Source organism: Acinonyx jubatus, chromosome A3, assembly GCF_027475565.1.
Source record: "Acinonyx jubatus isolate Ajub_Pintada_27869175 chromosome A3, VMU_Ajub_asm_v1.0, whole genome shotgun sequence".
Taxonomy (NCBI): domain Eukaryota; kingdom Metazoa; phylum Chordata; class Mammalia; order Carnivora; family Felidae; genus Acinonyx; species Acinonyx jubatus.
Window position 1 is genome coordinate 15,327,877 of NC_069388.1, and position 24,802 is coordinate 15,352,678.

Sequence of the window (24,802 nt, forward strand, 5' to 3'; positions counted from 1 at the left end):
CGCATGGGCCAGGCTCTGTGTATAGTGCTGGTGAAATCATAGTCAGTAGACATGGTCCCTGCTCTCAGAGGGCTGAGGCTCTAGTGGAACAGCAAGAAGGTAATCAGGTAATCCCAGGAACAAACGGCAGCCAGATTGAGTGTTTTAGAGAAGCCGCCACACGATGCTTTCCCTGCCTCACTGGGGGGATTGGACCCTGTGGAGGGAAAGGGGTCCCTGAGGAAGTAGAGCTCGAATTGAGTTCTAATGTGGGAGTTTACCTGGTAAAGAAGGCAGAAAAACAATCCAAGCAGACAGACATTTGTCAAGGCCCTAGGTAGGAGGACAGGGTGAGGACCAGGACCGGAAAGTACCCCTCGAGTTCACAAAACGGTGTGGATGAGGCTGGAGGGCGCTTTAGGATTTGTCCAGAACTAAGGGCTGCTATTTCCTGGGCTGTGTCCCAATTAAATTGTTTTCCCCTTAAGCAGAAATTTGAGGACTCTAAAGACAGGGTTTTCATTGTCCCTTTGCTCCCTGTCACATAGCGTGTTGAGCACCACTCAGCTGTTAGCACACTGATTCTGACCTTTTGGAAGGATGGGATGCTTTCCTGTGTGAGCAGCCACAGACTTCTGAGCTAAGCAGATTTCAGGGTCTGGACAGACTCCGTGGGCATGGCCAAGGACTAAAGTGGGGAGCTGGACCCCTATTATTGCCCCCGCCTTTTTTTTTTGAGAGAATACAACGCTTTATTATATTTATCACACTTAACTTTTTTAATCATTTATCTGTTGCTGAACATTTTGGTTGTTCCTAATTTTTCACTATTATAAATAACTGCAGAGAACACCTTACATACAAATGTTCCTTCTTTTTTAGTATTTCCTAGGAAATTTTTTTTTTTAACATTTATTTTTGAGAGAGCATGAGCAGGGGAGAAGCAGAGAGGGAGACACAGAATCCCAAGCAGGCTCCAGGCTCCGAGCTGTCAGCACAGAGCCCGATGCGGGGCTTGAACTCAACAAACTGAGATCATGACTTGAACTGAAGTTGGACACTTAACCAACTGAGCCACCCAGGCTCCCCTCCTAGAAGTTTTCAGAAGTATTTGAATAGTTTCATGTGTATTTGTCATATTGTGACGCTGGTCTATTGTCCTCTGTCATACCACTTTATATCCCACGAAGATAATAGCAGCTGTCAGGACCCTTGGTTTCTTCCCTTTATGGTCATTTCTCCTTTTTATTTCCACATTTCCCATGTTTTAGATCTCTGTGCTACTTTCTGGGTGTTTTCTCTAAATTTATCATCTATCATTTTTTTTTTTTACCCATATGTAATCAACTGTTTGACCCAGACATTGAGTTTATTTCTGTGACTACTTTTTTTGCTTCTTAGAAGTTTTAGTTATTTTTAAATCTGGTTTTTCTTCTTGTGATATCTAGTCTTAACAAATGTTTTTCCTTTATGTGTTTGAATATTATAAATGTTAAGGTATTTTTTACGTGACCTGAGCCGACGTCGGACGCTCAACCGACTGAGCCACCTCTTAGGCAGGCACGACTCTTACCTGATTTGAGGCAGGTTGAGTGGTGCCATCCATTCACAACTGACTTTTTCTTCTTAAAGTCTAAAATGCAAGCATCTTGATTTATTAAGGAAAACATAGAAGGTAAAACCAGGACCCGGGAAGGGATCCTAAAGCAATTCTACATGGGTTCTTCTCTGATGGTGTTACAGAGCCCTCAGCCAGCCAGCCCAGAGCCTACAAGTAGTTGCTGCTTCCAGGGTGTATACCTGCACTGCAGGGTACTCAAGCCCGGGGTCCAGAAACCTCCGTGTACGTCACCTGTGGGCACCTGTAGCTTTAGCTCCTTCTCTCGGTGCCGTGTGAAGACAACCATTCAGTCCCGCACTGAGCCACTGCCTGGTGGGCTTCTGCTCCTCTGGGGCCGTTCCAGACGGTCCTGCTCAGTTCCTGGTGACCTTGGTCTGGCACACACACAGCTTCTCCCATAACTCTTTGGGCTTCTGTTCCTTCGAGCCACATCCCCAACCCAGTCAAGTCCACCCTTGGCTCTGGCCCACCTCCCTCAGACACAAGAAAGCCTCCTGGGAGACAAGACAGTTTGCAGCACTTTTAATGCACAGAAGGAAAGGGTGACAGGCTGGCGGGGGGGACCGGCCTTCATTCCACATACAGAGCTCAAGTACAGATACAGCCTGAGTGGGAAATAAGTTACAGCTCCTGGGGACAGAGAGCCAAAAGCAGGAAGCGCTGTTCAGCCGAGGGAGTGAGGATCCCGCTGTCTGGGGATGAAAGGAGAGGAATGAATCCTTCTAACATACAGCAGACACCTGGTCTCCATGGAGAAGGCAGAGCAGACGAAGCAGGCCACATACACAAGATAAATTCACCCAGTGCCCAAGGACAGCCCAGCCTATCCCCAGTGACGCCAGGCAGGGCAGCTGGCGAGAAAACACCCGCACTTCGCACAGGGGTCAACACTCATTCTCGTCCCACAGTCTGTCCGCTCCTTTGCGCCTCGCAGCGTCCCCCAGACTCCTCGGTGCTTCAGAGAGCGAGCCGGCGCCAACATGGTTTCTCCGCGGGTTTCTCAAAGTCAGCCCCTGCCCGGCTCTTCCCAGCTTCTCTTGGGCCCACCGCTGCTTCCATCTCCGTCTCTCCCACCCCCAGCCACCCACCTGGTTTCAGAGCACATTCACTTTTGTCAGCTCCGCGGCCTGGTGTGCCTGCAGCACCGCCAAAGCCTCTTCCACCTGTGGGTCGTGAGTGGGGGTTAGTGCAGCTGCCCAGCGGGGTCCCCAGGAGAGCCCTGGCCGCCCACTGCCTCGCGTGCTAGATGCCACAAGTCGCCTCCCTCCACGGCACTGCTGTTTGCGAGCGCCCGTGATGAGCGGGTCGTTGGCTGCCTTCTCCAGACAGATGGACGCCGCCGGACAGCTGGGAGAACCTGCGCCCGGTCCTCAGAACACCGCTGCCCGTACCGACACCTTGCACTTGGAGCTGCAGAGAATTAACCTGGAGGGGCTGGAGGGGCCAACCCCGAGGCCTCCCGCTCGCAGATGTAGCCCGTACGAGCTGGCATCAGCGGGAAGGTAAACTTCGTCCAGGCGGCAGCCTGCTAACTCCCCTAGGAGAGGTGTTCGTCATGAGCTCTCCTCCTATCCTCACGAGGCACCCTGCCACCCAGGCCCCAGCCCACCTTGGCATTGAGGGACTCGGGGGACTCCAGCATGAGCAGCAACTCTGAGTTGTCGATCTCCAGCAGCATGCCCGTGATCTTGCCAGCCAGCTGGGTGTGGGCATCGTAGATAAGGGGGTACAGACGCTCACCTGTACAGAACACCTGGCTGACATCCCAGCAGCCCCAGGGAGGCAGGGGGTACTGTGGAAGGGGGCAGTAAGGCATGTGGTGGGGGGTCATCCCAGAACTGCTCCTTCTGGGCTGTGTCACTTAGCCTCACTGGGAGGCTCTCTCCCAACTGTAAAGTGCGCAGGGCAAACCCTGCTTCGGAGGCTAGTTTGAAGAATCAAATTTGACATTCTACATGAACGAATCTACACAGAGCCTGACACAAACTTGGTTGGTGTTTAAAGACTACTCTTGTTTGGGGCAGCTGGGTGGCTCAGTCGGTGAAGCATCCGACTTCGGCTCAGGTCATGGTCTCACAGCTTGTGAGTTCGAGCCCCGCGTCGGGCTCTGTGCTGACAGCTCGGAGCCTGGAGCTTGCTTCGGATTCTGTGTCTCCCTCGCTCTCTCTGCCCCTCCCCCGCTCACACTCGTGCTCTCTCCCTCCGTCAAAAATAAGTAAACATTAAAAAAAAAAATGTAAAGACTACTCTTATTCATTTTGCAAGAAATAGTTCTAATACACACATTGAGATTCTAGACCAGACAGGCTAAGGCTGAACTGGACTTTTTGGGGGGTAGGAGGAGCCACACACACGAGATAAATTCACCGTCCGCCGTCAGGCACTTCTGGTGGCAGAGCCTAGCGTTGGTGGCCAGCCCATCTTGGCCATGTGTGGAGGGTCTGGCCAGGATTGTGTGCTGGGTGGGAGAGTTTCCCCGCGAGGAAAGTGAAGAGGTTTGCAGGGAACTGCTCACAGAGCCTTCTGCCTCCATTGAGCCCGTTTAGAATTTTCCTTTGAAGAGTGGGTAGTAAAGTGGCAAAACCCCAAGTGAGCCGAGAAAACAAGTGGAGGGAATCGGGACGGACTTCAGAGAGGTTCTGGAAATCTTGGTGGCCATGAAGGCAAGAACCTGGCAAGTTATTCACTCAGCAGTTGGCGGCACCCTTTAGCAGGGCCTGGCGTAGACACTGGGCCGGAGGAGAGTTGCACAAGGAACTCGCAGTCCAGTGGGGAATGTGTAAATACGAATTTCTGCACGTTTATTTCCCACCTCCCTGCAGTGGGCACGGGGAGACAGAGGACATGTGGTCATGGCTTCTTCCCATTCAGGACATGTAAGAAACAGCAACGCCCACCAACAGAAAGAAACCCTTAGTCCTGGCCGCAGATCTGCCCACAGCTGGGATCTCTCCAAGCCTGTCACGGCCCTTGAACAGCAGAACTGAAGAAACCTCAGGACCATCCGGTCTGACCAGTGCTTTAAGACGAGAGGGAAGCCGAGGAGAGCAGAGGCAACCCGGCCCAAGCCACCCAGCAGGTTGGTCAGCGGCAAAGCTGGACCTTGTCCACGTGTCTGACCTCCACTCAACATGTTTCCTGCCAGGCTGGCCAACTCCCCCTGCTTCCTGCTCCGGCCACTCACCAATCATCTGCTTTTGTTCGTGCAGTGGCGCTGCGGCCAGCATGGACGCCGTCAGGGGCTCCTGTCCCGGAATGCGCACAGCAGGCTCCTGGACCTGCAATGGTGCCGGGGACACATCCCTTAACCACCACAGATGGGCAAGGCCTCAAAACCCTCACCCTGTCAGGTGAGCACTGGCCTCCAGGAAGGCTCTGTAAGAGGGGAGCAGGGGGCAAGGTATGGACAATCGGGTGGGACAGAGTCCCTAACAAGGGCACAGTGGGATAGACAAAGTCACCCTCTAATTCAGATGCCTTCCACGGTGCCAGGAACCTGTCAAGGCCCCACTGGATGTTGCCAAGTGAAAGTCACACATTACTAACCACTTCATGCCAAATAAGGCACTTTTTATCAAGTAGCTTTATGGCCACATCCCCAGCATACTTCTGACCTTTCCCTATTCTGGTAACTTTAAAAGCATGTTGCTGTGTAAAGACTACTCCCTTGTTTCTTTTGCAAGGAAGAGTCTGAAGTGTACACATTAAAATTCTAGGCAGGATACGATAATGCCGAGTTTGAGACTTGGGCAGGAAGATAAATACATAGCCTTTTAATTTAATCACAGTAGGCATTTTTAGTTCTGTTTTGTAGATTAATCCCATCCCTTCAATATTCAGCATATCGCTAGGATATTTTTCCTTGCTGCTCAACACTGAATACGAAGGAAATACAGATTACTTTTGTTAATAATCCAGGCAGAGCAAACCATAATTAATAAACCAAACATGATCTTGGCTCTTTCCCTCCTTCTGTTAGTAAGGGGGATTGTTTCTCAATTGTACACGTTACTAAACGAAACTTTGCTCGTTTATAATTCAAGAAGAGAAACAAACAAACAAATGAGGGCCAGTGCCTTAGCCAAGGTTCTGAGCCAAGGCCCCAGGAGCCCAGACTAAGAGGGCAGTCAGGCCAGCCTTACCCCGTGGTTGTATGTTGCTGAGGAATATTTGTGTGTCAGCAGAGGCCCACTTGGTGCAGGATATCCCGCCCCGCTGGCTCCTGTGGTCTGGGTACCAATATTGGCTGTAAGGAGTAAGCAGGGGAGTTAGGGCCTGACAGTGATCTAAAGCCAGGAAGCCTAAAGACAAGCATTCACGTAGAATCCCCAGCACCGACTGTGAGGCCGGCACACAGTTGTACAAACGTTTGCCGAATGAAGGGACAGATGTGCTGGCCTTACAGCTCAAACCTACGCCCTTGTTCACAGCTGCCGCAGTACTTGCTAAGGTTCTGATGTGATGCTAAGCCCCGCCATGTGTGATCTCATTCACCCACACGACAAAACAGGAGGGCTATTTTCATCCCTATTTTAAAAAGATGAGGTAGGTGATCAGATATAGTAGTTAGCGAGGCCACAGAGCGAGTTGGCCCCAGGAACCGGGTCTGTGGGACTCTGGAACCCACACGAACTACTGTGCCTCACAGCCTCCAAAGTCAGCTCTACCCTCCAAGAGGCAAACGGCAAGGTCACCACAGAGGCCAGTCCTGACTCCCCGCCTGTGCCAACCCAGCACCAAGCCCCTACCCCACCCTCCGCACACACCCGTTCCTCTTGACCCAGCCCACACTCACCCACTCTCTGGGTGTGGGGCACCGTGGGTGGCACCTGGGTGGAGGCCTGCCTGACACCGCTGACCTGCGCCGGGGGGCGCCGCAACATGGCTGGTGGTCGGATCATTGAGGCAGCTGGAGGGTAGGTGGCTTGTGGCACAAAGAACACGGAGAGAAAGGTCGGTGGGGCAGGGGCAGGACAATCAGAGCGGCGCACTGCGCCCTGAAGGTTCTGGGGTGAGAAAGGCAATGGGTGGGAAAGGGAAGTAGAACATTCGCAGCAAAAAAGATGGGTGAATTCACCTAGTCAGGCAGACCCAGAACTCCAGGGAAGGGGAGTGTGTGGAAGTCTTCAATTACAAAGCCGACTTGTTTCTACACAGAGCCCCAGGACGCACAGACCGCATGATCACACCCGCTGGGTCCCCAAGCAGCTACAAGGGAGGGCGAGCTCTGCTCCCAGAGAGGGGCCGGAGGGGCAAGACTGCCATGGGAGTGCGTTCTCGTGGTCACAGATCAGACAAGTCTTGGGAGCTAACTGAAGAGAATGGCTGCACTGCTAGTCTTTCACAAGGTCGGCACTGCTTGGGGCTTTATGCACACCTCATTCAGAAGGGGAAACTGAGGTTCAGAGAGGTGAAGTTACCCACCCAAATGAACACCCTGGGAAGTAGAGCCAGGCTTGCCCCCAAAGCCTGTGTTCATAGCCCCAGGTTCCATGCTGCCCTGAGGGGTCCACCATCTGTGGGCCAGGCTGAGGGTACAAGGGGCGGAGTCACTCACACGAGGGTCTCGGAGGCTGGGCCGTCCACCTGGGGGCAGGCTGCATGGGAGAGCTGGATGCATAGTACGCAGTCTGGGCAGGAGGCTGTGCGGGAGAAGACTGGGGGTGAGGGGGTCGCAGCAGGTGAGAAACCGCATCCCCTCATGGACACCCCTGCAGAAACTCCACCGCCCCCCTCCAGGGTTACTGATTAGTAAAGACCCACAAGCTGGAACGAAATCTCCGCTACCCCAGTTCAGGCTATGTGTTAGCCCTGCACCTTCCAGGGCAAGGTCTCAGGTTCAATCCTTGCTCCTTGTCATCAGAGCCACTGGCCCAAACAGCAGCATAAAATGGTGACAGACCTACTCAGACTTGTGCCAGCTTAAGCTACTGCTAAGAGGAGTGGGGGGTGGGGCGCCTGGGTGGCGTAGTTGGTTAAGCGTTCGCCTCCTGATTTCAGCTCAGGTCACGATCTCACAGTTTGGGAGTTTGAGCCCCACACTGGACTCTGTGCTGACAGCATGGAGCCTGCTTGGGATTCTCTCTCTCCCTCTCTTTGTCCCTCCCCTGTTCATGCTCTCTCTCAAAATAAATAAAACTTCAAAAAATTAAAAATAAGTAAAAGGAGCAGGGGAGCAGATACGTCCATCCCCGCAGCTGCAAATGGCCAACACCTTTCCACTCCCTCTAAGTCCTGGGAGCTCCCTTCCCAAGGGGGGCTGCTCAGAACACTGGCCTCCAGGAGAGAGGTTGGCAGGCAGCCCACAAAACAGGACCATCTAAGTTGGGGAAATGCTACATGCTCTCTGCTGGTTTGGGAAAGTCCTGACGCACACCAGCACGTTAGGGTAGAATAATGTGTGCGGTAAAGCATAGTATAATAAGGAAAGCTAGTTCCTTTTCCTTAATGCATGGTTTCTCAAACTTATTTGACCAGGGAGCATCTTTTTTAGCACAACACGAACCTCTCCCTGGTTGGGGACACACCCTCTTACCCCCCGTTACCAGGTGGGGTTAAAGTGGCCTGCCTGCCAAGTTTCCAGCAGAAACAAGTTGAGAAGCTACATCTACCTGTGAGGCTATCTTCCTGCTCTACCTGGCTGTCAGGGAAGGGGTGCAGCGGGGTTCGGGCAGGCCATCACCTGGGGCACAGCGGGCAGGAAGTAGCTGGCGGGCTGCTGGAAGGAGCCCAAGAGGGGGCCACCCAGGGCCCGCACAGTAGACAGGCGCTGCATGTACTGGTTGGTCAAGATGGCCTTCCGTTCCTCTTTGCGCTGGGCCAGGGCCACGTACAGCGGCTTGGTGCCCACGATGCGCCCGTTCATCTCTGTCACGGCCTTTGTCGCCTCTTCTGGAGAGGAAAAACACACAAAGCCAAACCCCTTGCTGTGGCCACCCTCTGTCATCACCTAAAAGCAAGACAAGACAAGGGCTGCTGGGGGTGGGGAAGGAAGACTCCTGGGGCTGTGTCCCCCTCCTCCCCCAGGGCCCAGCCGGGCAGTGAGCAGGTCCAGGAGAAACGGTCACCCTGACATTGACTGAGGCCCACCGGATGCCAGATACCGGACTGCCTTCTTGCTCCACAGGCGCCGCCACCTGATCATGGGGGGCACCACGACTCCCACTTCACAGGTGACGGAAGCGGGGGCTCAGGAGTGACTTGGCTGAGACCAGTCAACTTGCTGAGGGCTGCTCACTGGTTTTTTTTTTCATTTTTTTAATGTTTATTTATTTTTGAGACAGAGAGAGACAGAGCATGAACGGGGGAGGGTCAGAGAGAGAGAGGGAGACACAGAATCTGAAGCAGGCTCCAGGCTCTGAGCTGTCAGCACAGAGCCCGATGTGGGGCTCGAACTCATGGACCGTGAGATCATGACCTGAGCCAAAGTCGGACGCTTAACCGACTGAGCCACCCAGGCGCCCCAGCTGCTCACTGTTTAACAGGACATTCCCTAGAGTCTGTGAGAACAGCAGCATTTCAGAATTTTTTTTTTATATTTAAATTCTTTCTGAAATGATTTTCCTAGGCTGTGATGGAAGGCCGGTTTAAATGGTATCTACCCTCATCAGAGGGGCTAGGATGAAGAGGACAGTTTAGGATTGGTTAAAATCCAAGAACAGGGCAGGGGTCCTTAGCCAGAGCCACGATCTTAAACACTTCGTTTGAGGTCACTGTGATGAAAATCTGCATTTCGACTACCCTCTGGTTATTTTAATTCTTAGGATTCTTTAGTTCATTTGTGAAATTATGGACATAATAAAATGTTCTTAAGAGTTAGGTATCCTAGACTCCAATAAAAACTTAGATTTGAATGGGGGCACCTGGATGGCTCAGTCAGTTAAGCATCTGGCTCTTGATTTCAGCTCCGGTCATGATCTCAGCGTCGGGAGGTGGAGCCTTGTGTTGGGCTTTGCACTGGGTGTGGAGCCTGCTTAAGATTCTCTTTCCTTCTACCACTCACACACGCTTGCTCTCTAAAATAAACTTGTAAATAAATAAATATTTATTTATTCAAAAAATTAATAATTAAAAAAATTAAAGTTAAAAAAAGGTATGGAATATAAAAATTAAAAGGTTTAAATTTATATTTTTTGTGCCTGTTAATTTTCTTCATGGTGGAAATAAAAATCCTTATTACAATTGGGGGAAAAAAAAAAAAAGGTCCAGGGTCACCCAGCCTGTGGACACCCATCAGCCAGAATTTGAACCCAATGCAGCATTCCGGTGACTTCCATTGCCTCTGCAAGGCACTGAGCCAGATTCTTTAGGAGAAATCTGGGGATTTCTCCTTCTGGGGAAGGCATTCTTAGTGTTGTTATTAAAATAACCTTTTTATTTTGCAATACCTCTAGGTGTACAGAAAAGTTGCAAAAATAGTACAGGGTAGCCATCTTTCACCCAGGCTTGCCCCAATGTAAACGAGTCAGAGGGACTTGGCCGAGACCAGTCCACATGTGTCAAAACCAGGATGTTAACAATCGATACGGTTGTTATTAGCTACAATGCTATTGACTGAACTGCAGATTTCATTGGGATTCCACTAGTTTTTCTAATACTTTTTTTTTTTCCTCTTCCAGGATCCAATCCACATTGCATTTATGGTTCTTATTTTGGGGGTAGGGGGAGGTCTAGACACTGGCCTGGCCCATGCATTTAGATCTGAACTGACATACTTTTTAAATCTGCTCTATTAAAGCCCATTCTCTACACATCATCAATTTTCAAACTGCACCTTGCAACCCATTCATACGGGGGCCTGACCCTGAGGGTTCACAGATCCCTCCCCCCCCGCCGAGGGAGGCCAGTGGATAGAATTCAGGGGGTCTGTGAACTTGGATGGGGGGGAAAATGGCATCTTAATTTTCACGTTAGTGTTTCCTTCTATTTTGAACACAGGCAACAAAAATAGGGGAGTCTTGGCTGTGCTTGTGATTTTGTCAGGAAGAGAAAGAAGATATTTTCATATGTCAACCACTGCGGATCACAAAATATCATTTGTGCTAATTGGTACCTCTCTAGACCTTCTCGTTTGATGTAATTATGAACCACATACTGCTGTTACCTTAGCATTTTGATAATTATATTTCAGTAGAATTGTTTCTCTGCAATCCTACGAATTTTCTTTTAGGCATTTAAGAATATTCTCAGAAGGGATCTGTAGGCTATCATCAGACAGCCAAATTTTCTTGACACAAAAGTATTGTCTTAGCAAGGTAATAAAAACTTGTTAGGTAGTAAATAATGATAAAATGCACTTATATAGCTTCTATGAATGTGACAGTGTTATTAGCACTTTATCTACCTTAACTTGTTTTCATAATCACTGTATTTTATATATAATAGAAATCATATAAGTATGTAAGCCTACATAAAATCCCCATTTTATAACCTAATTGGTCAACTAACAAGATAGTGCCACAACTCTAAGTAACCCAGATTTTTAGAATTCCCTCCACTCGAGGAGTCCTCAAGGAGGTGGGTGAATCCCCAGAAATTACACACAATGTGTGAATAATCAGATCATTATTTTACCACTTATGGGCAGGCGCTCTACATGCTGACTCTTTAGTGCTCAGGACACCTCGAGAGGTAGGGAAGTTTGCTCCCACTTTACAGACGGGTAAACGGGCTCCAAATGGCAAAGTCACTTCCTGCAGATCCTACAGCTAGTTAATGATAGGACTGGGATTTAGACCACAATACTACCCAAATTTATACCCAAAGTATAAATTTGCTGGGCAAGAGGGCCCACAGCTTTTTTATAATGTTTAAGCAAATTTGTTGATGCTTAATTTACATGTCCCACAGCTCGGTCACATTTGAGTCCTTAACTCAAAAACTGTTAGAACCTCTTCCCCAAACACCAGGCATTTAAAATTGGATTCAACAGGGCTGCCTAGGTAGCTCAGTTGGTTAAGCATCAGACTTCGGCTCAGATCATGATCTCACAGTTAGTTCAAGCCCCACATCAGCCTCTGTGCTGACAGCCCAGAACCTGGAGCCCACTTCGAGTTCTGTGTCTCTCTCTCTGCCTCTCCCCTGCCCCTGCTCACACTGTCACTGTCTCTCTCTCTCTCAGGAAGAAGTAAACATTAAAAAAAAAAATTTTTTTTTAATGTTTATTTTTGAGAGACAGAGCATGAGCAGGGGAAGGGCAGAGAGAGAGAGAGGGAGACACAGAATCTGTCAGCACAGAGCCTGATGCAGGGCTCAAACTCACAAACCATGGGATCATGACCTGAGCCGAAGTCAGATACTTAACTTACTGAGCCACCCAGGCTCCCCAAGCATCTGACTCTTGATTTTGGCTCAGGTCATGATCTCGCGGTTCACAGGATCAAGCCTCACAGCAGGTTCTGTACTGACAGCATGCAGCCTACTTGGTGTTCTCTCTGCCCCCTCCCTGCTCTCACTCTCAAAATAAATAAAAATAAACTTAAAAAAATTGGATTTAACAGGCAAAAGAACTTCCTAAGAACCCAACCATTGCATCACATGTGCTGGTCTCCAGCCCCATTACTCACACTGATCTCTTTGGAAAGTTCCTCATTCCCACCTGCAGCTCCCTACCCCCTCACAGCCAAGCCAAATGTGTCTCACACTTCTTACAGGAAGCCCTCCTTCCTGTTCCCCTGGGCTACCATACCTCTGCCTCCAGTACTCCCACCCTCACTACAAAAACACCTTATAATAGATTTGAGTTAGTGATGTGTCTGACTTCCCCACTTGACTATAAGCTACTCGAGGGCAAGAACCACATCTAACTTGTTACTGTATACTTCCCAGAGGGCCCGGTAAGACAGGAGGTGCATAAGGATGGAACGAATGAATGCTGGGTCATCTTAAAATCACCTGGGGAGCTTTTAAAATAAAATGCCCAGGCCCTACTCAGAGAGGGTGAGTCGTCTGACTCAGGTGTCTGTCTTTAAGAGCTCCCCAGGGGAGTTTTAAAAGCCAGGGTTGAGAACCATCCAATGAGCCCAACACTCTCCTTGTAGGGATGAAGGTCAGAAGACATCTGCTGAAAGTCACAGAGCTACTGAGAACAGCCAATCATCACTTATCAGGTGCTAAGGGGGCTGGGCACGTGGTAGGTGCTCAGTAAATGGGGAATGAATGAACGAATGAAGAATATAGCAGCCCAACCTTCTCATTTTCCAGATGGGGGGACGGAGGTCCGAAAGACAACAAAACAAGCAGTGGAAATTCTGAAACATGAATTTCTAGAATCTGGCATACAGTAGGCACTCAATAAATGCTTATTAAATGAACCAAGGTTACAGTGAGCCCCAATAAGTCCAGCTGTGTGATTGGGACTGGACTTCAACCCTCTTCCCTTCCAGAGCAGACAAGGCTGCAGATGGATGTCAAGTTCCAATGGGGGGGGGTCAGACATAATCCCCCCCAAACTCTTAAAAGGAGTAGCTCAGCACCAACTCCCTGGAAGAAGGGGTGTATAGGCAGCAGGAAGATGGAGGGGCAGGCTCTCTATCCCCTGTAGGTGCCCCCCCCAGCCCTCACCTTGGCACTGGTAATCACTCCATAGGGAGAGAACTCTCTTCTCAGCTTCTCATCATCGATGGAGTCATCCAGGTTCTTAACATACAGGTTCACACCCTAGAAAGAGAGGTTACTGTGGATGTGTCCCTTCCCCTCCACGCCCCAGGTTACCTCATGTCAGGGACCAATGTAGGCCCCCGGGGGCCCTGCAAGCCTTGGCCACCAAGCCTCCTGCTTCCAGTCTGGCATGGCACCCACGCCCCCAGCCGGCGTGCCCATCACTGGAAGCTGCAGCCCCCAAGGCCCCTAAAGCCAGCTTCCTGGGGGTGGGATTGCTGGAGAAAGGCTTCATATTCAGGACCCTCCACACACACACACTCACATGGCTGCAGCTGTCACCAGGGGTCTGACCCTCACCTGGTAACGGGTCAGCCGGTCCTGCTTCATCTGCTCGAACCTACGCTTCAGCTCATTCTGCCTTTCCACCCGCTTCTGGGCCCGGCCCACGTACAGTAGCCGCCCTCTCACCTCCTTCCCATTCATGTCTGTCACGGCCTGGGCAGAGAGGGAGCGAGCGTCCTTGGTAACCACCCCCATGAGGCCCTGGCCTCCAGTCCCTGCAAACCAGGCCAGCCTTGTTAGCTGAGAATAATTAGTATCAGGATAAAAGCCACTTAAAGAATCCACTTTTTTAAAAACATGGGACAAAATTTCAGAGTAAACCATAGATTTAAAAAAAAAAAAAAAACTTGATTTGCGCTCTACTTTAAGAAGTGAAATTGAAATTTGCAAAGTTTCCCACAGTTAACCTTTAGGTTCTTAACTTTAGGTACACACTGATGATCTGAACAGAGCAGGGAGAATTCTTTCAAAACGGCATGAGCGCATAATATAATCAACATACTTCACTTCATGCTGGATTTCACAGCACAAAGAATCCTTTTTACTAACTACGAAGGCTTTCGTTTTTGTTAAGAAACATGTCTTAACCCTTTTTTCTTCTTCTTTTCTTCAGATAGCTGGCCTAAGCATGCCACATCCTAAATGGTCAGTGGCTTTGATTGCACGGAATCCTACATCTTCTACAAGATGTGCAACTTCTCTTAATGCATTTATACTGAACTGAATTTACATGGACTTATCTGCAAAAAAAAAAAAAAAAAAAATCAGCAAAAAGGTAGACTCGTGTGTGTCCCAGCTCGATGGTTAGGGTTAGACACTAGTGTTAGTGAGGAGATGTTTGAAAAGGGCCTTTTTTTTTTTTTTTTAATTTTTTTTCAACTTTTTTTTATTTATTTTTGGGACAGAGACAGACAGAGCATGAGCGGGGGAGGGGCAGAGAGAGAGGGAGACACAGAATCGGAAACAGGCTCCAGGCTCCGAGCCATCAGCCCAGAGCCTGACGCGGGGTTCGAACTCACGGACCGCGAGATCGTGACCTGGCTGAAGTCGGACGCTTAACCGACTGCGCCACCCAGGCGCCCCGAAAAGGGCCTTTTTTAAACATAAGCTCTAACACCCAAAGTGGGGCTTGAACAAAAGGGAATTTTTTAAGTGGCCAACTAGTTAATAAATATTTTTACATCATGAGGATATTTTCTTACCTAAATATGCAAATCTATGTAAACATAGTCGAAGGCCACAGAAACTGCTAGTTGTACGTCAGTCTTTAAGGTCATTACCTGGGTTTTCTATTCTGTTCCACTGGTCTACATGTCTATTTTTCTGCCAGTACCACACTGTTTTGATTACTATAGTTTTGTAATATAACAATGGAATATCACTCAGCGATTAGCAAGAAGGAAATATTGCCATTTCAAGATCATAGATGGAGCTAGAGAGTATAATGCTAAGCAAAATAGAGTAGGGCAAATACCATATGATTTCACTCATTTGTGGAATTTAAGGAAAAAAATGAGCAAAGGGAAAAGGAGAGAGAGAGAGAGAGAGAGGCAAACCAAGAAACAGACTCTCCACTATAGAGAGTAAACTGAGGGTTACCAGAGGGGAGGGGGCGGGTGGGTTAAATAGGTTAGTTAACATACAGCGTAATATTAGTTTCAGGTGTACAATATAGTGATTCAACACTTCATCACCCGGTGCTCATCACAAGTACACTCCTTAATTCCCATCACCTATTTAACAAGATTTCATTGTTTTTTATGGGTGATATTCCATTGTGTGTGTGTATGTGTGTGTGACCCCACATCTTCTTTATCTACTTGTCAACTGATGGACACTTGGGCTGATTCCATAACTTGGCTATTGTAGATAATGCTGCTACAAACATCAGGGTGCATATAGAATTGTTGAATCACTATATTGTACACCTGAAGCTAATATTACACTGTACAAAAGAAAGTCATGCTTACAGAAATCATTAACATAAAAGTCATTACCAAAGTCTCTAAGACTGTGGAGTCTATAGACCCCTGAGGCTTCACCCACCTATTCCAACTTGTCGTTTTACAGGTGAGCAAACCAAAGCCTAGAGAGAGTGTGGCATTTGTCCAAGGACACACAAGAAGTCACCTCTCGAAAGGAGCCATTCACTTAAGAACAAGACTTCTGAGTCAGAAAGAGCTGGTTCTAATCCCCATGTTGCCTCTTGCTAGCTACCACCCTGTGGAGCCTGAAAACGGTTTAGCCCACACTGGTGAAGCAGCGAGGAGAGCGTATGCAGCCCTCAGCACAGTGCCCGGCCCATGGCAAGTGCCCAGCAAGAAGTGGCTGCCGTCAAGATGGCACCAGGTAGGGTCTCTAGCCAGAACCCACAATGAGCTGAGATCCCCCTTGTCCAACGGTCTTCATGGGGCAGCATCCAAGGAAAGAGCTTTAGGGTAGGAAGGCAAATGGGACAACATCACTCCAGCTCGGTCACTGTGTGACCTTGTACCATTCACTTGTTCAGCTAATAGGTAGCTAGTATGTACTGGCAGGTGCAATGCTGGAGATTTAAGGGTGAAATGAGATCCGGCCCCCACCCTCAGTCCTATTACATGGAAATCTGTGTTAATGATGGAGAGAGACAGAAAGGGCACCTCACCAGAAGCACGGGATGGAAGAAGAGGCTCCTCGGTGGAGGGAAAGCATAAACGGAGACCCACAGGATAAGCACTAAGTAGTCTGAAGCCACGCCGTCTGATACGGTGGTCACTAGCCGCATGCAGCTACCTGAGCACTTGAAATATGGCTAGTCTGAGTTGACATGTACTGGAAGTACCAGGTTTCAAAGAATCAGTACCAAAAAAGGGGGAATGTAAATATCTGTTTTTATATTGAATACTCACTGGAGTGATAATTTCAATATGTTAAATTGAATGGTAGACATTATTAAAATCAATTTCTGGTGGGTTTTTTGTTTTTTTTTTTACCCCTTTTAATATGGCTACTGGAAAATTTTAAATCTCGTACGTGGCTCCCATTACATTTCTACTGGATAGCACTAATCCAAAGAGTAAGAGAAGGGAAAGGTTTGAGAAACAGCATGTATCTGCAAAGGCCTGCGAGCAAGAAATAACCTAAGTGCTTCCCCTCCCTGGCCTCAATCCCACCATCAATTCAAGAAGAGGGTGGTGGCTGTCTCAGAGACCCCTCTACTTCCCATGGGTGACAAGAATCTATGAAAAGCAGTCAGCCTTAGGGTTTAGAAGCACCAGGTGAGGCTGCAACCTTCTGCCTTCGCCACAGGCAGGCAGGGCCCTGACTGTTGTGGGCCCAGGCTGGGGAGGAACTTTCTTCTCCTCTGTGGGCAGCTGGAGCCCCCTCCTCCTGATCTCCTTTCTTCCTAGTACTGGTGTGGTACCTCCTCCAGGAAACGGCCATGGGGAGGCTCCTACCTTCTGGGCTTCCTCATGCTTCTCAAAGTTGACAAAGCCGAAGCCCCGGGAGTGGCCGCTGTCATCCCTCATCACCTTCACACTCAGCATCTTCCCTGGGAAGGGCCAACCTGGCTCAAAGGGGAGTTGGGGAAGCCCCAAGATGCTCCCCTTCCTTCCCCCAGTTCCTCAAGAAGCTCCAGAAAGGCCCCTCCGCCCAACCCAACCTGGGGACAGAAGACAAAGTGATGCCCGATTCCCTTGGGGAACACGCCCACCAAACTGGGAGAAGAGGTCCTGTAGGCCCTGCTCGTCCACGTCCATGTGGAGGTTCTTCACATAAATGTTGGTGAACTCCATGGCCCGAGCTCCCAGCTCTGCTTCCCTCTCCCGTCGAGACTTGAAGTGGCCGACAAAGCTGTGGACACACTGACAGGGTAGGTAGCTGCCAGCCATTAGTCACCCCCATTCCACCCAGCAACCCTGGGTCACTTGGGTCAATTGCCATCAGCCTCCAGGCACCTATAGCCCTCATCGAAAGGCTGGGAAGGGCAATACTCTTTAGATGGATTACATCCAAGGCCAGACCACTTCCGACAGCCAAGATTGTATGTTCTAGCATCGGGTTAAGAAGATTTCATTCTATGGGGCACCTGGGTGGTTCATTCCATTAAGTGTTAGACTTCACCTCAGGTCATGAGCTCGCAGTCCGTGAGTTCAAGCCCCACATTGGGCTCTGTGCCGACAGCTCTGAGCCTGGGGCCTGCTTCGGATTCTGTGTCTCCCTCTCTCCCCTCACCCCCCACTCATGCTCTCTCTCTCTCTCTCTCTCTCTCAAAAATAAATAAATGTTAAAAAAAAAAAGATTTCATTCTTGGGGCGCCTGGGTGGCTCAGTCAGTTAAGCATCAGACTCTTGTTCTCAGCTCGGGTCGTGATCTCATGGTTCTTGAGTTCAAGCCCCGCATCAGGCTCTGCACTGACGGCGTGGAGCCTGTTTGGGATTCTCTCTCTCTGCTCCTCTCTGTCTCTCTCAAAATAAACTTTATTTAAAAAAGATTTTATTCTTGTGGCAAATGCACAGAGACCTCCTACCATACACCAGGCAGTTGAGTGTACATGAGGGAAGAGCAGGAACTAAAGAGTCCTACAGAGGAGGGCTTGAGTCCCCACTCTGCAGTTGCCTACCAGTGTGACCCTGGGCAAGTTACTTCACCTCTCTGAGCCTCAGTGTTCATTCTTATAAAACTGGGGATGAGGGACACTTGGCTGGCTTGGTCGATAGAGCATGAGGTTCTTGGTCTCAGGGTTGTAAGTTCAAGCCCCATGTTAAATTTTTTAATTTAAAATTTAAATTTAAAAAATTGTTCTTAAATGATTTTTGAGAGACCGAGTGCGAGCGGGGGAAGGGCAGAGAGAGAGAGAGAGAGAGAGGGAGACACAGAATCTGAAACGGGCTCCAGACTCTGAACTGTCAGCAGAGAGCCCCACGTGGGGCTCAAACTCACGAACCACGAGATCATGACCTGAGCCGAAGCTGGACGCTTAACCGACTGAGCCACCCAGGTGCCCCTAGAGATTACTTTAAAAGAGAAATAAATAAATAAAATAAAAACTGGGGATGAAACTCAGATCGCAGGCATTTGCTTATTCACTTCACAGGCACTGGGTACACTAGAGAAGCAGTAGTGACAGAACCAACATGGTCTACACATGGGGAAACACATCTAGGAAAGTATCCTAGATTAAGGGGAAAAAAACAGGAGAAAAGTTAATGGTGTCTATGGCACACGTAGCACAAATAAGCTGTAGCTGGCACTACAGATGGAACAGCAAAGGTGAGCTCGGGCAGACGGTGGCTAACGAAGGTCACGTCCTTTGCAGAACTGGGGAAAGCCGGCCGGGCTCAGTTGCATTGACAGGAGCCGCCCCCGAGAAACTGGCCAAGGTAGCCCTCAGTGCATCTTCCGGCTCAAAGCCACTTTGCCTCCACGGCACCGAGCGTGGGGCCGGCCATCACCGGGGCAGAGTCACAACTGGGGACGGGGAACCCCAGAGCAGGGTCTCTCCAGCATCTGCAGCTCAACTGTCCCGTCCGTGAAGAGGGGCGGCAGGGGGTGGGGGAGGGATGCCGCCCTTAAAGGTATGAAGATGGTGGGCTAAGCCCAGGCCTGCTTCCCTTCCTGTCCCCAAATCCCACGGAACGACACAAAAGGTTTACGAAAAGAATTTTCACAGCCATGCCAAGAAGGCTGGAAAACAGATGAAGTCACTGACTCCAGGGGTGACGTGGGCACTAGCTGTTCCTGTTGGAACTGCAAAATCCCTACTTGGAGCAATGCTCTCACAAGTCTTAGCAGCCCCGTGTTGACTTGGGGAAAGGGAGCTCCTGAGACCCTGAACTCTGCTGAGGTCACACTGCCAGGAACGTTACCAGCTGCGGCTCAGTGGCTGGTGCCCATCAGACGGTGACGGACGGCATCAGCCCCCCTCCCCAGGTCGGCCGCGGCCCTGCTCCCCACCCCCCCACCCCGCGCACCACTCACACTTTGCGGTCATTCAGCAGCATCCCGTTCATGGTGACGATGGCCTGCTGAGCGGCCTCATGGGTTTCAAAGTGGACGAAGCCGAAGCCTCGGGAACCGTGATTGTCACACACCACCTGGGCCACGGGGGAGAAGGACAGAGGCAGCATGCAACCGAGGGTTCGGGTAGTAAAGAATGGCACAGGTAACAACTGCTATTTGAGTGCTTGCTCTGTGCCCCACACACAGTCCTTCCACCTTTAACTCAAGCCCCGGCTCTTCCATTCAGATTTAATCACGGTGACTGGGGCCCCCACTCTGGGCCGAGCACCACTAAGGGTATCACATGCTCATCTTGTTACATTTTACTATAAGAACCCCTCCAGGCAATTCTGAGCCTCTGAGCCCCAGCCTGATTGGGGAAAATAGGAATAAATGACTAGCCCAAGGTCACTAGCCAGCCATGCTTCTGATTATTATGGCTACCACTTAGACGGGGAGCAGAGTACCAGGTATCCTTACGTTGTGAAGATTACCAGACATAAAACACAGGCACAACAAGCCTACGAGGTGGCTTCTACAACCGCCCCCTTTTAGAGGAAGCTGAGGTATGGAGAGCTTAGAAAACTGGCCCAAGGGTACATTGCTAGCCAGGAAGTGGAAGTGGCAGGATCTGAACCCCAGGCACCAAAGTCCAAGGTCTGACCGACTCCGTAGCACTGACTCTGCTCAGCAGCTGGCCGCACTACAGGTCTGGTTCTCTTCCCACTGTGCTACGGAAACCTTTCCTGGGCCTTTGACTGCATGGTCACTATGCTTTTCCCTCAGAGCCCCATTTCCAGCTATTCCTAAAAGTGTCACCATCTCCAACCAGCCTGAGAGATCCCAGGGCGGGGCTGACATTTGTGTGCCTTGCAGCTAACCCGGCCCAATGGCCCACAGCAGGTCCTCAGTAGGCCTCAGACACTCGCCTGAGTCACATACAGCTTTCTGTCCAATCCATAGGGGTCCAGAGGAAGCCTCAAGGCTTGGCTGCCAGGATGGCCTTAGTTAGCAGCCCTCCTATATCCCTTTATAATTTCTGTCCTGTCTCTCTGAACCTGGGCTGGTCTCAGGACTTGCTTTGGCCAAAGAAGGCAGTAGAAGCAGTGGTGTGCCAGTTCCGAGCTTACATCTCAAGAGGCCTGGTGAGCTTCCACTCAGTCCCCTGGGCCACTGCCACAGTCACGAGAATAGCCTGAGCTAGCCCACTGGAGAAGGAAAGACTGTAGGGAGGGGAGCCGAGGTGCTCCAGCTGACAGCCAACCGCCCTCTAGAAGCAGAGCCAGCCAGCTCTCAGTGGGCATATGAAGGAGCCCAGCCAAGAGCAGAAATGCCTGGCTGAACCCTGTCCAGATTGCCCACTGCAGAATTAGGAGCTGAATAAATGGTTGTTGACAGCCCCTAACCTCTGACGTTGGTTACGCAGCCAGAGCTGACTGATACACAGGCGGCCTCTGATGGATCTGCGAAGAGACCAACTGAACGTGCTTGCTGCGCCTGAGCTGTACCGAAAAGCCATGGGCCGCGGGGCAAGGCGTTGCTCGGCGTCCCTCTACCATACAGGTATGCGACACAGACCCTCCCCCACGAGGGGGCACACCCACCTTGCAAGAGAGGATGTTCCCAAAGGTGGAGAAGGTGTCATATAAGGCCTTGTTGTCTATGGAGTCCTCCAGGTTCTTGATGAAGATGTTGCCCACACCCGACTTGCGGAGTCCTGGGTCCCGCTGGGACCACATGATGCGGATGGGCTGTCCTCTGATCACTTCGAAGTTCATGGTGTCCAGTGCCCGCTCCGCTGGACAGGAGGAGGAGGAGAAAAGGGAGCAAGTAAGGGTATTTCTTTCCCTGAGCCCGGAGGCGCTTAACTGGAATCAGAACAAAGAAAACAGTGCCACTGTCTGGGTGTCACTTGAGAGAAGAGCCTGGAGCCTCAGAGGAGATGAGCAGAAATAATTAACGTGCATGGTGCTCCTCCCACCCTCGTGTTGGGGTCCCATTCAGCTCCTCACAATAGCCGCGTGAGCATGGATTCGTAGCCCCACTTCACGGAGGGAAACTGAGGCTCAGAAAGGGGGAAGGATCAGTGGCAGAGCAGGTCTACCACGGTTTCGAGAGCACGTGGAGTAGATAAAAAGGTAAAGGAGGGTCCTTTAGACAAAGAGTGGCAGCAGTTAGGGGAAATGAAAGCTCAGAAGTGTGGAGAGGCAGAGCGGAGATTCAATCCCCAGCAGCAGGACTCTGGGGGATAACACCTCTCTGAGCCTGTTTCTTCACCTGTAAAGTGGGGATGATGAGACTATTACTCACCTTCCCACATCTAACAAAGGGAGAGAATACCACCCACCCCCGGGTTGAAAATTAAATCAGGTATGCGGGGCACCTGGGTGGCTCAGTCACTTAAGCGTGGGACTTTGCCTCAGGTCTCACGAACTGTGAGATAGAGCCCCCGCATGGGGTCGGGGGTGGGGGGGCTCCTTGCTGACAGCGCAGAGCCTGCTTGGGATTCTCTCCCTCTGCCTCCCCCACTCCCCCACTCTCAAAATAAATAAATAAACTTAAAAAAAATCAGGTATGTAAGGTGCCTTGCATTTTGTGCCTGGTACAAAATAGGAGTTTGGTAAATGGTAGTGTCTGAGAACAGCACCCTAGGCCCATTCTCCGGCCACTGCTACGGCCTGCTCCCTGCCAGTAAGAGGTAAACTTTCTCTTCCCTGGAGCTCGATTTATACCATCTGTGAAGTCTGGCAAAAAGGTCAGGGCGTGCAGGGCTTGGAGGAAGATGTTAGAGGCAGTGCGAAGTAAAGCAGAGAGCGAAGGAGAAGGCTCTCTGGGATCCAGCTCAGTCACCTGCTGGGAAGCCAGCAAAACCACCCCCAGCAAACCCCCAGTTTAGGAAACCTCCCTATCCACCCAGGAGACCCAGAGTAAGAGTGGCGGCTTTTGAACTTGGCTGGGGCAGCCCTTTTTTGGTGGTTTCTGGAGTCTTCTGCCTGAAGGTTATAGCTACCATTCTTCTCTAAGATTAGCACTTACTGAGCCCTCCTGCTGCACCAGATGATACTGGAGAGACGTCATAGACACAGTTCATTCCTTCCACGCTACTGGGGGATAAGCCGTAGCCCCATCTCACAGAAGAGGTACTGAGTGTGAGCTCTTGCTCCGGCTCACAGCCCGACCTGGCGCTCTCAGTCTTTATCCTCTCCACTGTCAAAGTGTGGCCGTAACCACCTGGCAAGCTCTAATCAATCCTATCAGCTCTGAAAAACTCTGTTGGGGCCTGGAGTGGAGGGGTTTTCAGGGTTCCCCAAGAAGGAGCCTCTTGGTGCAAGCTCAGGTCTGGCAGCCCCGCAAGGCGGGAGCCCAAGGCCCAGCTCTCCTGGCTTCCCCACTCCACCTGTATCCTCCCCAGGTGCCTTGACTTTCTCACCCTCCCGACCACTCTGCATAAGGTAGGTACAATCCCCATTTTTCAGACATGCGACTGAAACTCAGAACGGTTGATTAATTGCTCAGTCACACAGCTGCCAGCCTTCTGATCCGAGGCCGGCGTGACCCCTTAACCCCTTAGCTGTTTTCACTCAGCCTTTATAGCTCTCCTCTGTACAACGGAGCACCAATAAAAGACACGGTGAGCTCACACTAATTGCTCGTAGCGGTCTCAGGGGGCTCTTAGGGACAGGGCCCCTTCCAACCCCTTGTATCTCTGGGCCTCAGTGTCCCTGGTTGCAAAATGAGAGATGCAGGAGCAGCCAGAGATGGCAGCGCGGGCCTGAGATGCCATCTGTCGGTCGGTGCGTCTGTGCCCTCCCCCGGGGGCTCACCGTCGGCGGGCTGCTGGAAGTTGATGTAGGCGTAGCCCAGCGAGCGGCGGGTGGCCACGTCGCGGCACACGCGGATGGACAGGATGGGGCCGGCGGGCGAGAACTTCTCATACAGCATGGCCTCGGTCACGTCGGGGTGCAGGTCGCCCACATAGAGCGAGGCGAGCGGGTAGCCCGGGCCGCTGGCGTTCATGGCGGGAACTGAGACGCCGCTCCGGGGCTCTCCCTCTCCGGCGGCAGCCCCTCCCTTTAGCGCCCGCCCCGCCCCGCCCCCCCAGCTGGGACCCCTCAGCGCTCCAGGGGCCCCAGGTGGTGCCCTTGGGACCCCGCCTCCGGAGGCGGGGCGCGCCCTCAACGGGGCCTGCGGAGACGCGGGTAAGAGCGGGGCCGGATCCCAGTTCCAATCCCGAAGGTCATTGCCTTTCTGGGCCCTTCTCAGTAACAGGGATGGCTTTCTTCTCAAGCGTTCGAGGGAACCGCGCATTTTGTGTTTCACATACGAACAGAATCCCGAGCCGGAAACTCAGCTTCAAAGATTGTGCACCTCGCCTCCTGAAAGGAGTCTTTTTATCGACACAGCCCGAATCCAGCACCCCCTCCTGGAACTGGCCGTGTGAATTGGGACTGAAGGCTCCACGTGAGAATTTGAGACCAGAGGTCTCCCTTGACACCGGATCTCCCGTTGCTGAAATCTTTTCCGGGACCTTCCCTGTCTGCCTTTCTTTTGAACAAGCCATTCCACCTGCATTCCATCTGGAAGGTTCACCATTACTCTCTAGGGACAGCAGGGACCTAACAGTACAAGGTTGTGACAGTGACCCCAAGCTCAGCTTGCAGCCTTAACCTACCTGTGGTGTGGGGGCATTAAAAAAAAAAAAAAAAAAAAATCCCAACCCACAGTGGACCACTAAGACTTGCCAGTATTTCCCCTCGCCTCTCACAGCGACTCTCCCGTCCTCTACTATAACAAAGCAGGCAGGTTCCCACGGCCCGGAGGGTGGTTGCCACAGATGGAAGTTCTGGAACTAGTCTGGTTGGGCAGCACATGGTAGCAAGCCAGCCCCAAACCCATTCTCACCTTGGGCTGAAATACACTCTACCCTGATGTTTTTCCCCCTCTCCTTGTGGGAGTGTGCAAGTTTTTGCAAAGGGGGCAGACGCCATAAGGAAACAGGGTTGCAGCCTACCATGAACCATAAAGTGTTAGGACAGTGACAGGGATTCGTAGAACCCTGGAAATGACCAAGCCTTGTGCAACCATCTCACAGGGTTTAAAAAAGGGGGGGGGGGGGGGGAACGTGTGTGTCTTGAATGGGATGCAAAATAAATGTAGATAACAAATCCCAGAAGCTAAAAAAGACTTTGTTGTGGAAGGTGGAGAGGTGGCACAGAATGGGTGGAAAATGGTTGTTAATTAATGCTAATTTCTTCCCTTTTACAACACCTTGACTTG

General features: G+C 50.8%; 1 protein-coding gene across 1 annotated transcript; it reads right to left on the reverse strand.

Annotated features, from left to right (window-relative positions):
- Positions 1 to 2,100: 2,100 nt before the first annotated feature.
- On the reverse strand, positions 2,101 to 24,792 carry PABPC1L (poly(A) binding protein cytoplasmic 1 like). The gene is made up of 14 exons (XM_027070184.2): positions 23,350 to 24,792; positions 21,130 to 21,323; positions 19,505 to 19,620; positions 17,238 to 17,377; positions 16,981 to 17,075; positions 13,559 to 13,696; positions 13,163 to 13,258; positions 8,283 to 8,549; positions 7,158 to 7,242; positions 6,396 to 6,524; positions 5,743 to 5,846; positions 4,785 to 4,878; positions 3,210 to 3,340; positions 2,101 to 2,763 (listed from the first exon to the last, which is right to left on the reverse strand). Exons 1-14 carry the CDS (start codon positions 23,831 to 23,833, stop codon positions 2,695 to 2,697), a joined length of 2,142 nt encoding a protein of 713 aa, XP_026925985.2. The 5' UTR covers positions 23,834 to 24,792; the 3' UTR covers positions 2,101 to 2,694.
- Between the last annotated feature and the right edge of the window lie 10 nt (positions 24,793 to 24,802).